The sequence below is a fragment of the Pygoscelis adeliae genome, unplaced genomic scaffold (assembly GCF_000699105.1).
Source record: "Pygoscelis adeliae isolate BGI_AS28 unplaced genomic scaffold, ASM69910v1 Scaffold24, whole genome shotgun sequence".
Taxonomy (NCBI): Eukaryota; Metazoa; Chordata; class Aves; order Sphenisciformes; family Spheniscidae; genus Pygoscelis; species Pygoscelis adeliae.
In genome coordinates, this window is record NW_008824806.1 from 3,136,571 (window position 1) to 3,149,883 (window position 13,313).

The 13,313-nt window shown below is 34.6% G+C and overlaps 1 protein-coding gene across 1 annotated transcript in view; it reads right to left on the minus strand.

Moving 5' to 3' along the window:
- The window catches only part of SLIT2 (slit homolog 2 (Drosophila)), a 272,375-nt gene that overhangs the window by 21,411 nt on the left and 237,651 nt on the right, over positions 1 to 13,313 (minus strand). The window contains exons 30-32 of the mRNA XM_009324114.1: positions 12,726 to 12,865; positions 8,628 to 8,654; positions 77 to 170 (exon numbers count right to left, since the gene is read on the minus strand). Coding sequence (XP_009322389.1) covers positions 77 to 170; positions 8,628 to 8,654; positions 12,726 to 12,865 — 261 coding nt within the window. The remainder of the gene's footprint in view (positions 1 to 76; positions 171 to 8,627; positions 8,655 to 12,725; positions 12,866 to 13,313) is intronic.

Genomic DNA, 13,313 nt, shown 5'->3' on the forward strand with positions numbered 1-13,313 from the left:
AAACAAAAGAAGTTAAGCAGGATAAAAAAAATAGAAATTTAGACTCAGTTGGACTGTGACAATATTTTAGACTTACTTGTATCCTTTGGGTGTCAAGATACACTTTGAGTCATGCTGGCAAGGATTCAGGTTTTGAGCACAGAAATCTAGTTTCTCCTCACAGAGCTCACCTGAAATATATGTGTGCTGTCAATTCAGTGAAAATATCACAGTGACCTGAAAATAGCTGTTTCTATTTTAAAAGTAACTGCTACAATTTTTGTTAAACTGAAAAATACATACTTCATGATATAATAATAAACACTACCTTTATAATAAATACTAATAAATAAACAAATAAATATTAATAAATAATAGCAAGAAATACTAATCTTTCTGATATGTCCTTTATGGAAAAAAATTAGTTCAATGTCAATCATGTATCCATAGATATAAATGATAATTTTATGAAAAAATATTTTTTCTTTTACAATATTTATCTAGCTCTGCTGTACAGCAAAACACTAGTGATTGAATTTCTTCTCACCAGGACAAACAAGCCATCAATATGCTTTTCTCTTATTTATTTCTAAGCTCATTACACACAGAAATACCCAGATTTGCACTATAAGTAAACTATTACCTGAAAAAAACCCTGTTGGTATCACTGCATGTCATACAATTCTAGTTAACACAAAATGAAAACTTGCTTTCTACTTTTTCTTAAATATGATTCTCCAATTTTTGCATTTGTTAATGTTCCATAATTATCTATAACCTGTTCTGTGAAATGAAAAGAAAAAAATAATCTGTGTCAAATGTCTACCCTTCCCTGCTGCTAGAGGCCTAACAGTGGATCTAATTTCCAACATGGGCTGTATAATCTATAAAATATTTTAATATGATTAAAATATTATTTCATTTGCAGCTTTATGACAAGGAAATGCTTACAGGTGTATAAACAGATCAACGATGTCTTGTTCCTGGACTAACTCATCAGAAGATACCATGAATAGTGCACTCGCAAAGTTTATCACTGGTTTGTAAGATAGATATACTTATTCCAGCATCCATATGAAGAATATATGCATAATCAACAGGTATAAACCCCGTGCCTAGGGACTCACAGGTCTATCAGGCCCTAAAACTATGGAAGGAGTGGGGTTGCCCCTTGTCATTTGTCAAGTAATAAAAGATGAGCTAGTGAGCAAAGAGAAGTAGAACTGTACACCAAAACGAGGAAGAAAAGAGCAGAAGATAGCGGTGGATGAGCAGATACTTTCACTGCTCAAGCTGAACTTTCCTTCGAAGAGGCACAATATTTGGCATCCCTCAGTTTTAGTTATCTGAGTGTGGTAGTGGCCCGCAGCGTAGTTAGCTGAAGAATCAGTATCTGCTGGAGGGCAGCCTGAGATTAAAATAGCATATAACGGCTTCACCTCTTTCCTGTAACTGTTAACACAGTACTGAGGATAAGGACAGCACCACCATGAATACGGTATGGGGAAAGAAGGACAGACCATTTAGGGACACAATTCGGGTAGAATCAGGAACAGGTAGATTGGAAAAAGGGAGAAAGGTATAGGATAACAACATTGGAATGGAGATTTTGGAGAGAGTATATGAATGAAGATGTCTTCCAGAATACACACGCATGTGTGTGTATGTGTATCAGCTCATCAGCTACTGCTGTCATTAAGCAATAAGGCTTCTGACATTTTACATTGCTCCTTGCCAAGTGCCTAGTACCACACAGAAGCTGCCTTCTTGCTTACACGGGCTTCTCTGGAATTACAGAAGTACACATCATAATAAACTGAAAGCAACAGTAGATGGTTAAAAGTCTATTTGTCTTTTTTTTTTTTTACAGGTTCAGCTGATCCTCCAGAGAAATTTGTCCTTTCCACAACAAGTGTGCTTACACACTAGTGTTTAAAACTGCGTATCGTGAATATGAATACTGACTACGCAGGACCTGAGACATTATTTCCAGGACTTACCTCTTAGGGTATGTAGAACTTATTTCAAATGATGGACAAATAAACAAAAACTTAGAAGAGTTGAGGAACAGTCTACATTAAAGCAAGGACAGAGAAAAAGGCAAAACTGAACCAGAGGCAAAGATGGTTATGTTGGATAAAAACACATCTGAAACGTGTATGCTAAGTCTGATAACACATTGGACGTTTACAACTTCAAAAATGAGAGGAGAAGCCAAAACCACCTAGACAAGTACTTTGCAGCCATCCTAAAGATCCAGACTAGTTCTACACAAAGAATTAAAAAAAAAAAAAATTAAAAATTGACAGCAGCTGCTTCCAAAATCCCATGTAAACTAATAAAGCTTTGAGTTAACACAAGAAAATGGCCTTCAAGCACAAGGCGTCCTCAGGAAAACTGTCAGTAACAATGTGACTTACTCAATATACGTAGGAAACTGAATGAAGATCAAACGCAGGCCACCGAAGATGACTAATACAAAGGATTTTAATTCTATCCTCAAAGCCTCTTCAGACTCTCAATAGCCTTAGTCTGGAAATGTGCAACTGTTATGACTAGGTCAGTGCACAAAGAATCCTGAAATACCAGGGATTCTTTGCATCCCACGATATATCAAACAAAAACCAGACCCCTTTCTCTTTTCAAAGGGTTTTGTTCAAACAAATACATATCTGAGAGGAAGTAATTCTTCACATAGCATTTAGTAAATTTGCAGAACTTGCTGTAATAGCTGAAATCCGTTTAAAGGCCAGCAACATTTAAGAGTGAGATATAAATATGGGAACAGAGAATTCAGATTTTCAGGAACTTGGAGTGGAATAAGCAAAAATCACTTTTTTTAGCCTAGTCTATACACATTCCTATGGCTTAGAAATGTATATACGTGCCTACATATATGTGTATATATGCATATATATACACACACACCCATACAAATATCTTACTATGGCGTATATTCTATATTAAATTACATGCAGAACTGCAAAATATATGACACCCCAATTACAAATAATAAAAATATGGCTGTTCAGTGCTTACAAGACTTGGACAAAAACATCTCTAAACATTCCCAAGATTATTAATTCTAACAGTATATCAGAGACTTTCTGAAAGTGACATACTGATCGTATCTTTCAAGCAGGGCTGGAGGTTTGCTGTCTCTAGTTAGAATCATAGTAAAAGTTCAGTGGAAAAACCCCAAAATACCTAGAAAAACGCAAATTAGGACTGGCATAATAGGAGCATGCAATCTCACCATTGCTGTCAACTTTACTGAATTGGCATTGATTTTGCTACAGGATAATATTTGGGCTATGGCTTAGATTATTATTGGCACAGACCTATGAAATTTCTTGTGTGGCAAACAGCTTTATTGAGTAGTGTCTAAGCCTGTTCATTTTTTTAACACCCCCCCCACCCCAGGTATTTATAAAATACATGATTTCTTAGTTAGACTACACTGCATTTTAGTAGTCAGAGGTTGATGGCCCTAATATTTTCTGAACTACACCGAAAGCTGAATCACCTCATGAAAAGCTCAGGGGCACTTGAAAAGTCTCAATTCCCAAGTCATAGCTGTGAATCCTGCATAGAGACTGAGGGTCACACTGGAAGTTTAAGTTGGAAACAGGCTTACAGTTTTGAATAATGTCCACTTCAAATCGTAAGATCAATGTTACACTACCAGGCCTGCTGCAGCCAAATGGCTTGCAAACATCATCAGCTATTTTTGATATTATGGTCAGACTTTGATCTGAGTACTCTCTAGAAAAATGCACAGACTGAAAAAGAAGAGAAACAATGATTCAAAAACCCACTTGTCTTTAAAAGACAGGACTTTTTGTGCCGTGACAGCATAAACGGAAGGAAAGTTTCCCTTTGCATTTGCAAATTGTATGCACTGTGAAATAAGTCAGAATCATGTCACTGGAGAGAGCCTTCAATTAAACAGTCCATTAGCAACTAGCCTAGGGAAGGAAACAGCAATCGAGGAAAGGACATGGTAAACATCGTGGTCCATGTAGTGAAATAATAATGTAAAAAACCCTATGAACAAAAAAGTCAGTTTTACATAAAGTACAAACTTCCATTATAAACAAAGAGTAGAATTCATGACCGACTTGCACACAGAATCAGTAAGAAGAAAAACAAGAAAAATTCAAGCTGGAATCCAAAATACGTACATCAGATACTGAATTTCTGAATGAAAATATAAATACTAGAAGAACAAACCAAAATAACCCAAGTGCAAGGTCTTCATTTGTACTGTTAACAGATTTATATTCTGAATGGAGCGTTCCCATAACCAAAATACAACTGTTTGCAAAAAAGTTAATAGAAATGGTAAATAAAAAAATGTGACATGGAATCTGAACTGCTGAAGAATAGTTTCCTAGTAAAGCAACACCTCTTTTAGCGTACTGAATAACCAATGTGTTATTCAGAATTTAACTAAGACAAGGTGAAGGGGAGAAAGTAATTCTGTTGAAATGAAAAGATAGTGATGAAAGTGAAACACTCATTGAAGGAAATACCAGATTTACCAAGTTAGGCTCCTTGGCTTTACTGAAAGGAAATTAACGTTAGAGAACTCCCTGATTTGGGAAGCATAATACAATGTTTTAAAAACCATACTTCAAAACAATGAAAAAAAATTGTGAAACAAATGTCTCTATTCAAGGAAGCTTGACACCACTGTGTGTGTACATACTTTTATTCATCTAATAATATTGTAACTGAGGCTTCTGTAAGAGCTTGGCTAAGTAATTATGTTTTTAAAAGATGGGAACTTTTCTGTATGTAGGAAAATAAGCAACAGACTAGTTTGTTTAAAAACAAGCAGTGGATAAAGTGTCGAAAATCCTACGAAAAGCTTCCAAAGTTTAATTAGAACCAGCAATAACTCTTTTCATAAGACATCTTGCTTAATTAATCTAGGGAGTCTGCATTCTGGTATGGAGTAGCGCTGCAACCAGCCAAACTCTGCGTGGTCTGCACAGTCCAAATGAACACAACCCTCTAAGGTCAAGACCGGAATATTTACTGCGATTTTGCCAGTACATGTAGAGGATGATGCAGACTTAAACAGCCAGACAACACTATTAAATACGGATGATGAATAGTGTGTAATCCTTGATTAACTAACCAAAGTTATAAGTTTGCTAGATTCACAGGTCAGTTTGTGTTTCCTCTGTGTATGTTAATTCACTTTTATGACTTGATGAGAGTATAAATCATAGAAAAACTTAACTCTGGATTTTCCAATATATAAAGACACATAGTACAACAAATAGTGAGGAACAATGCTATGAGGTGAAAAAGGATTTACATCATTGTTATTTTGACTGGGCAATTGGGCAATAAATTAAAAATACAGTCAAATAAAGCAATGTCAGCCACTATATTTATGAATTAAGAGGAGAGCTGTAAGACAAATGGACATGGGCTTCTGAATATAATAGCACATTGCTAATTACAGGCAAGCTTACTGAAGAAACAGTCTTAAAATCGCTAGCATATTAGCAAAGCTGAGTATGATATTAGAATAAAAACTAGAGACAGAATGCAAAAGAAAGGTCAGTTTCAATTATCAAAATCAGGTTTTTGCTAGAAGACTTACTCGCTGTTCCAAAGCTAAAATAACAAATATATATTACAGACTTACTGATAATTGCTAGAATAGCAGGATTTTATACATGTACATATATATCCATTCCAGCTTCTGAGCTTGGTTATGATATATTGTGAGTCAACTTCTACAGTATTTATGTTTTATCAATTAGGTATTATTATCTGAGTCTTTGACTGGAGGTCTCCATTTCATTACTTCTGACTCAAATAGCCAATAGAGTGTAGGAGTGGTTGGAAAATGTCAGTGCCATTTAACAAACTATATACAGAAAAGTGCTGCATTTTTATGAAGTCTTGAGTTTGATGAACAATAGACAACATAAATTATTTAAAGTCTTGAGCTTGTTATTCAGGAAAGACAAATACAAATATCTACTATATAGGGGACAAAGTTGCTTACAATTTAAAACAGTTCACAGTCACAGTAGGATGTGAAACAAATCTGAACATTTGGTTGGAATGTAATTTTAAAGTCAAATTCTAGATCTGATTCATTGCTGGACTGTTCCTATCTTTCACCATTGCTTAAGTCTGTTCATCTATGCACCATGCTTGTGGATCTCAGTATAATATGGGGCTTATTTAGTTTAACATTTCTAGTTGTTTTATATATGCTGTTCGGCAACAACAAAGAAATAGTAACTTTAAGGCAGGTAAGCTTTAAGACAATTAAGAAAAAGGAAAGGATGGATAATAGACCAGAATCAGTAATGGCAGTGATCAAACTAGTAGCAGGTAGCTCAGCTTGCCAAGGATATAATGTATATTCCCCCTTTAGGAAAATGCAGTAAAATTACTTTAATACTCCCACTTTTAATATAGAATAGTCATTTGAAGTATATTAAGCTAGATGAAACAGAAAATTTTACAATGAGTGATGAAAAGCAAAAGTAGCAAAGGTATCTCTATTCTAAGAAGCTATAACACTTATGTGTAGTTCTTACAAGAATGAGGATTGTGATCCTGATTTAATGAAATAATTGAACTTTTTATCAAGTTTGATATGACATGATTTGATTACTTGCATGCTTAAATTTTAGGCAGGTACTTATTTGATTACCAAGTGAATTGAAAGTAGTAACTCAACTCCTTTATTGTAGTAGCAAGAAGGCCATGTCATGAAGTTTTGAAACGTATAAAAATATATATATATCTGTGTCTAGAGCCTGCCTAAACTGAGATGATTACTTAAAATTATCCCTTTTTTTTTTTTCCTACTACTGTCACAATTCAAAAGATGTCTGGCATGATAAAACTGACTGATCCTCCAAGCAACATATAGACCATTAATAACTTTCATGTTCAGCTGGCAAGCCAATACAAGTATGTATCACATACACATCTGCTTAATTTTGGTGCTGAACTTAGTTCACATCCCCTGGGTGTTTGATAATTTGTTTGTGAGAAATTTGTTCTTGATATAATCAGTAATTTTAATATGTTATAGTTCACACTTGTGTAATACATTTACAGTGACTATGGTTCTGTTTAGGACTCATTGCCTTTCTACCTTTAATCACATTTAAAGACATTTAAACTATCAGCAAGACTAATTATACATAGGTAACAGCTGCTTCAACTTGAAATGGAGACTTGAGTCTCTTCATAGTAGCATCTACCCTTTACACTCCATTTGAAAAGCTATTTTTCATGAACATAGAAATTTAGTTTTTCTTTTAATATCCGGAAGTAAATCCTAAAATTCTGTAATTTACGCTACTGGAAATCAGTGACAAAGCAAAATTTTATCCATGAATCACAGATGTTGAACTAGTTATTGTAATCTGCTTGGGTTTTTTGTTTTTTTTTTTGCACTTTTCCTAGTTTTTCTAGGGAGAAGTACTCTTTTATAAAACCAACCAGTTTCATACTGGGATAGTAACAGAACAATGTAGAAAAAATAACTTAGGAAGTGACAAGGGGAAAGAAAAACAGGAGGCTATCTTTGCTGTCCACATAAGTAATAATAAAATGCAAATATGGCAACATATCTAAATGGAATACAGCTTTAAGCATGGAACACCTGTGGATGGAATCACTTTCTGGAAATGTCTTGTTCTCTCCATCAGTTACAGAGAGAATTTAGTCTCTGAGTTTAAATTGTAAGAATTATTCATCAGACGTCTAAATTAATCAACATAGATGGTATAATTACAGCCTTGCTCAACATGCTATTTCATGGATAATGAAAATATTTTTATTACTAGTGAAATATTATATTGCTTTATAGACTGCACAATATATTTATCAAATTAATGGCAAATACACTACAAGATGATTCATTTGCTTTTAAAACTAAGTATGTAACTTCATAAACATGTCGTCATGATTATATTAGCTCTCAGATTGTATAGATGATCAGATTGTTCAGAGGATGGTTTATCTCTGTTAATGAGATAGGTGTTAGGCAGAAACTTAAAAAAAAAAAAAAAAACAACAACCCAGGAATACCCAAAGTTAGTGTCATAAATCCCTCCACTATTACCCTTCTTGTACCATAGCCTCAGCTTAATGTCGTCATTTCAGATTCTCTAGATATTTACAGCAAAAAAAGGCCACAGAAATGATGAGCAAGATTGCCATTTTATACTCCAGCATATTTTCTAGTACCATAATCTAACAAAGAAATTAAAGCAAAACAGTGCTATAAAACAGAGAATACATTAGAACAGGATCAAGGTATGTCTTTAAGGTGATGAGAATAAAGATTTCAGAAGATCACCATTTAAACTTTTTTGTTAGTCCTATCAGTGGCTGCACAGATTTTTAATACATCTGAAAAAAAGACAATAAAGGTGGTATTAAAGTACTCCTGCATGGCGATCTGCATTTTCCACAACATTCTTCTGACATGTATTCACAGCAAGAGCCAAGTGCCTAGTTTGAGGATTTGCAGTGAGCTTTCTAAATTATATACGATTTATTTGATCATTTGTAAGAACTGAAATCCATGCACCTTTAAGGAAAGGAAAGTGAGAAACCAAAGTAAGTGAAAATAGGCTTAAAAGACAACTGACCTTTTTCCACTTCATTCAGATTAGCAGCTTGCAGTGACAAAGACAGAAGAGACAAGAGACTTTTTACATTGTAATACAACAGCATAGCACATTAAGCTAATGCACAACTATAGCAGCAGAGAGGTTGATATAGCAAAAGGAAGCAAGCTTCAGAGTCTCACCTACAGCAGAGCAAAACAAACAGAAAAGGTAAGAAGTGCATGCCACTGGTGGCATAAGAAAGGTTTTACTTCTGGATCAATTAGATCTGTGATCTAATGACTGATGATAATGAGCAAGAGAAATGATCATCTGTAATCTACAGAATGTACATAAAATGACCTGAAGTTTACTAGACTGAGGTTAAAATAAAGGAGATGATAATGTTAAGAGAATAGCGAGGTTAAAGAGTGCAGGACATAGTGAGGTACTTTAAATGTTTTATTTCTCAAGGTTTCATCAGACACTCTGAGCGTCCGCTGATTCCATTTGCTTACTGTTGTTTCGGAGTTAGAGTCTGTGATCTTAAGAAAGCTCATAGTATAGTGCAAATACCATTCTCTGTCTTTCCACCTGTAACTGTGGAGGTAATTGTAAAACTTCACTGAGGCAGAGAAAAATGGATTCCTGATTCTTAAGCAACAAAATAATAAGCTTTTTTAATTGTTTGTTTTTAAACCAACACTGTGTACTTGAGAAGTGTCAATTTTCAAGGGATTGTTAGAAAAGTCAAAAAGTGACTGGTTTTGCACTGCAACATTCTTTATAATATTTTTCGTAGTTTTTGTATGTATTTTCAGAGTTAATTTGAGATTCTAACAAGCCTTCCACATGAAAATAAAACTTTAAAGAAGAATGATTTACATTTCATACCATCAGGTTTCAGCTGATTTCTTCCTTAATCTGTGCTACTGAAATGTAAAGCATATTTGCAGATAACCATTCACCCAGAAAAATATTCTGGGCTGGTGCACTTGCACATTCAGTACATATATGCTGTGACATCGTGAACACAGACAATTTGAAGTATTGCCAACAGAATTAAAAGAGATGCCTACAGTGGTATTTTCCTGGTATGTATACTGTCCCAGTCTCCAGCAACTCAGCTGGAGGGACTTTTTGAGCTAGAGATAAGTATCTTTGAATTTAAAAATCTTTTTACCTACTGAATATATAGCCTGTTTTCCTGATAGTTAACCTACTTTTGCCCAGCTAGTACATGAATTCATTTAGTGATAAATACCGTTCATAAAAAAACACGTTAGCAATATGCATATCTAGTTTTAACCTGTTAGAACAGATACCAAAATCCAAATGTTTACAAAGTTCCTCATGAAAATCACTGTATTCATACTGGACAGGGATTCTGCAACGTATCTTTCAAATCAGGCTATAGGCCAGAGAAAAAAAAATCCTATAAATAATTTGGTACCTCATACACACTTGAGGCAACTGTAAGATTACTTTATATTCTGAACACTACCATTTCTAGATCCTGATGTGTCCAGACTACTGTCAGTCTAATTCTTAACACTGAAGGTTATTTAATTATTATGCAAGATCAAAAATGACAGAAGACCCCTCGACTAGCTCAATGTTTTATATTTTCTCTTTACAATTAATCTCAAAAGTGACTTAGGATCTCACACATTGTGTCCTATCCTCAGATGCTTTGTAAGAAGGATAGTATATTGTAGAATTCTCTACTGTATCCTGTGGAATGAAAAACCTGAACTTTTGCTACAATTTTTTCCCAACTTAGCTATGAGTTGAGGCTAGGCTCTGGTGTTGTATGTTTAAAAAAATACATGTCTCTTTTTGGTAAGGTGTTGAAAAAATCTGATGAGATACTGTAAATTCTCAACATTTTTTAAAAAACAAAACAGCTAAACTTACTGATTACAAGTAGATTGTTTTGTTTTATTTTAGAGCTGGTGAGAAGATTCTCACCTGCTCACATGACCTACTAACTTCAGTAGCGATTATGAGTAGGCATTGCATCTATAAAAGCAAATCTCTTTCCTGAAAGAATTACAGTTAGCAAACAAAACCACTTGCCATGTAAACTCATAGTATTTTCCTGCTAGAATCATGCACAATTATGAATCAAATTAAAAAATACACTTTCTTGTAGTTTGAAGAAGCACAACTGCAATACAAACATCAAAAATGTTACTGATGTTTATGCTCTCCTTTTTGCTCTAACCATATAGATTTATAGAGAAATCCTACAATTGCTGTTTCAATTGTAAATGTAAAATGTACATTTCAACTACAATACTACAGAAAGGCAACAGGCACACTTAATTGAAGTTTTAGGCTAGCACATATAAACAAGTCTTTGTATCCACTCCATGGATATCTAATACAAAACAGTCCTTCCCGTGGCATACGGTGAATACAGCAAGCTATTGACTCGAGCAGTTAAATGCATCTAGAGCAACGTTGAAAATGAAGAAATGAACGACACAGGTAAAAACACCTGCAAAGCTGCAGAGGAGGAACGTACGTGCAAATGAATTGTCTACTATCTAATAGGTATATGAAACTTCTTAGCATGAAGCCACTGAACAGGAACACTGGACTGATGTGACTTTGGTTTGCTTTCTTCCAGCCTACACAGTAGAATATCTGATCACATTTTTAAAGGAGATAGCAGTTAATCCCAGGGGAGCTGAAGCTTGACGCACATATAGCTGAAATATAGTTATAGGAGAAATAGCAAACACCTGTCTCTACTTACTGATGCTGTTACCTGTTATTTGTTTCTAAGGCTTGGATTGTCAATTGCTTTTAGGTACTAAGGTATCAGTACTTGGTAAAACAGTATTTTGTCTAAGCAGAAGATTATGTCTGTTCTTCCAGATGTGGACCACCCACTTATTATTAAATGCCTTATTCTGGCTACTTATACTTTTAACTTGTATTGCTGTAGGTATTGTAGCTTACGCTATATGGGGAAATTTCTACCAAACATTTACCCAGCATAAGTACTAGATGAATACATATATTAGATTATGAAATTGTATTTCTTATACCTGTGTTCTATCATCTTCACTCACTGTGGGTTTCCAAGATTTAAATATTGACTTTAAATTTGAATACCCTAAAACATTTGAGCAATCCAATAGGTTGTAGAACTGATGATGGAAATACCTTGGATTAAAAAGGAGTTAGCTATGTTTTCAATAAATTAAATTAACTCAGGAGTTCACCTCTCCTCCCAGTTTTCCAGAGCTCAAATCTAGTGCTCCTTGAGGACAGTCAAAAACTCATTGGACAGAGGCAATAGAATTGATTAAAGTAAAGATATAGAATGACCGAGTAGAGTTAATTCCCAAGTTATGGTGGATTTTACATTTCTTTTTTATGCATTTCAAATCATAGTTTTGTGAATTCAAGCTCTGTGTTCTCCTAGTGGTCAACTAGCTGGCAGAAAATAGATCTGTCTAGTTAGAAAAACTATAAAACAGGTCAATGTAAACAATAGATCCTACTTCTTGTTCTCCAGTGTTGCTGTTCTAACTATCCTCCGCTCCCACAGAGATGATTACAGCAAGCAAGAGACCCTCTGTCTCAATAAGAGGGGAATGCTTTGGCCTGACTGCAACTGATAGAAACAAATAATTAGACACTTTCTAATGATTTTTTTTGGTTTTTTTTGTGCTAGAACAGAAAGCATCACACTCTGCATTAATATTTCTAATGGAGGGCAGGACAGCATCCAGGGGTGCCAAATTCAATTCCCTACTGGCACAGACAGATCCTTGTCTGCCCTGTTAGTAGTATGAGTTATACAGGATAAAAGCAGAGTATTTTTCAGATTTCTACAGCTATGGAGGTTCTTCATTGGGGTGTCTGGGTTAGGTAAACAGTAGGGAGGGAGTCATTTTGAATGATCTTTTAAATATCAAAATGCTGTAATTTCAAAACTAACAAAAGAATTAATGAGTGGGCATTAAGTCGACTTTTGACTACAAAACATATAGGAGAGAAATACGGAGGGAAACCTGGTTTTAAGTCAATTGTAGAGTAACTACTAATTCACCTACAAACTGAAAAAAATTACTGTTCTGCTAGGAATTCTTGAATTACCTGTACTTTCTCTTATACTCCTACCTGTATATTCAGGTGGACAAAGGCAAGTATAGTTATTAATTCCATCCACGCAAGTAGAATTATTCTCACAATCATTGTCTTCACAGTCATCAACATTTACTTCACAGTTTTCACCTTCAAATCCATCTGCACAAGTGCACCTGTAATACAGAAAACAAAACTAACTGCATGGACATCATAGCTGGGGATACCGGACAAGAAGTTCTATAATTAAGAGGTACAATAATTCATAATCACTATCCCATAAAGGAACATGGTTGATATAATGTAAACCACCATGTAATAAATGCTTATTTTTCATATTTTAAATTACAGAAAAAAGGCTTCTAAATTTGTGCCTTAATCTTTATTTTAAGGAGCTTCTTAAATTAAGTCACTGAACATTCCCTTTGAAAAGCGTGCTACCTTTATATTATCAGATTAGATTATATTTCTTATGGAAAGTGAACCTTTTTTTTAAACGCATGGAAAAGACTGTGGAATCCGGGATTAGTATGTAATAGTAGTACTCCACTATCATTCAGTTAAATGCACCAATGTAAAGCTCTGTTTAACGTTCCATGCACAATACATGCATTGATATATAAA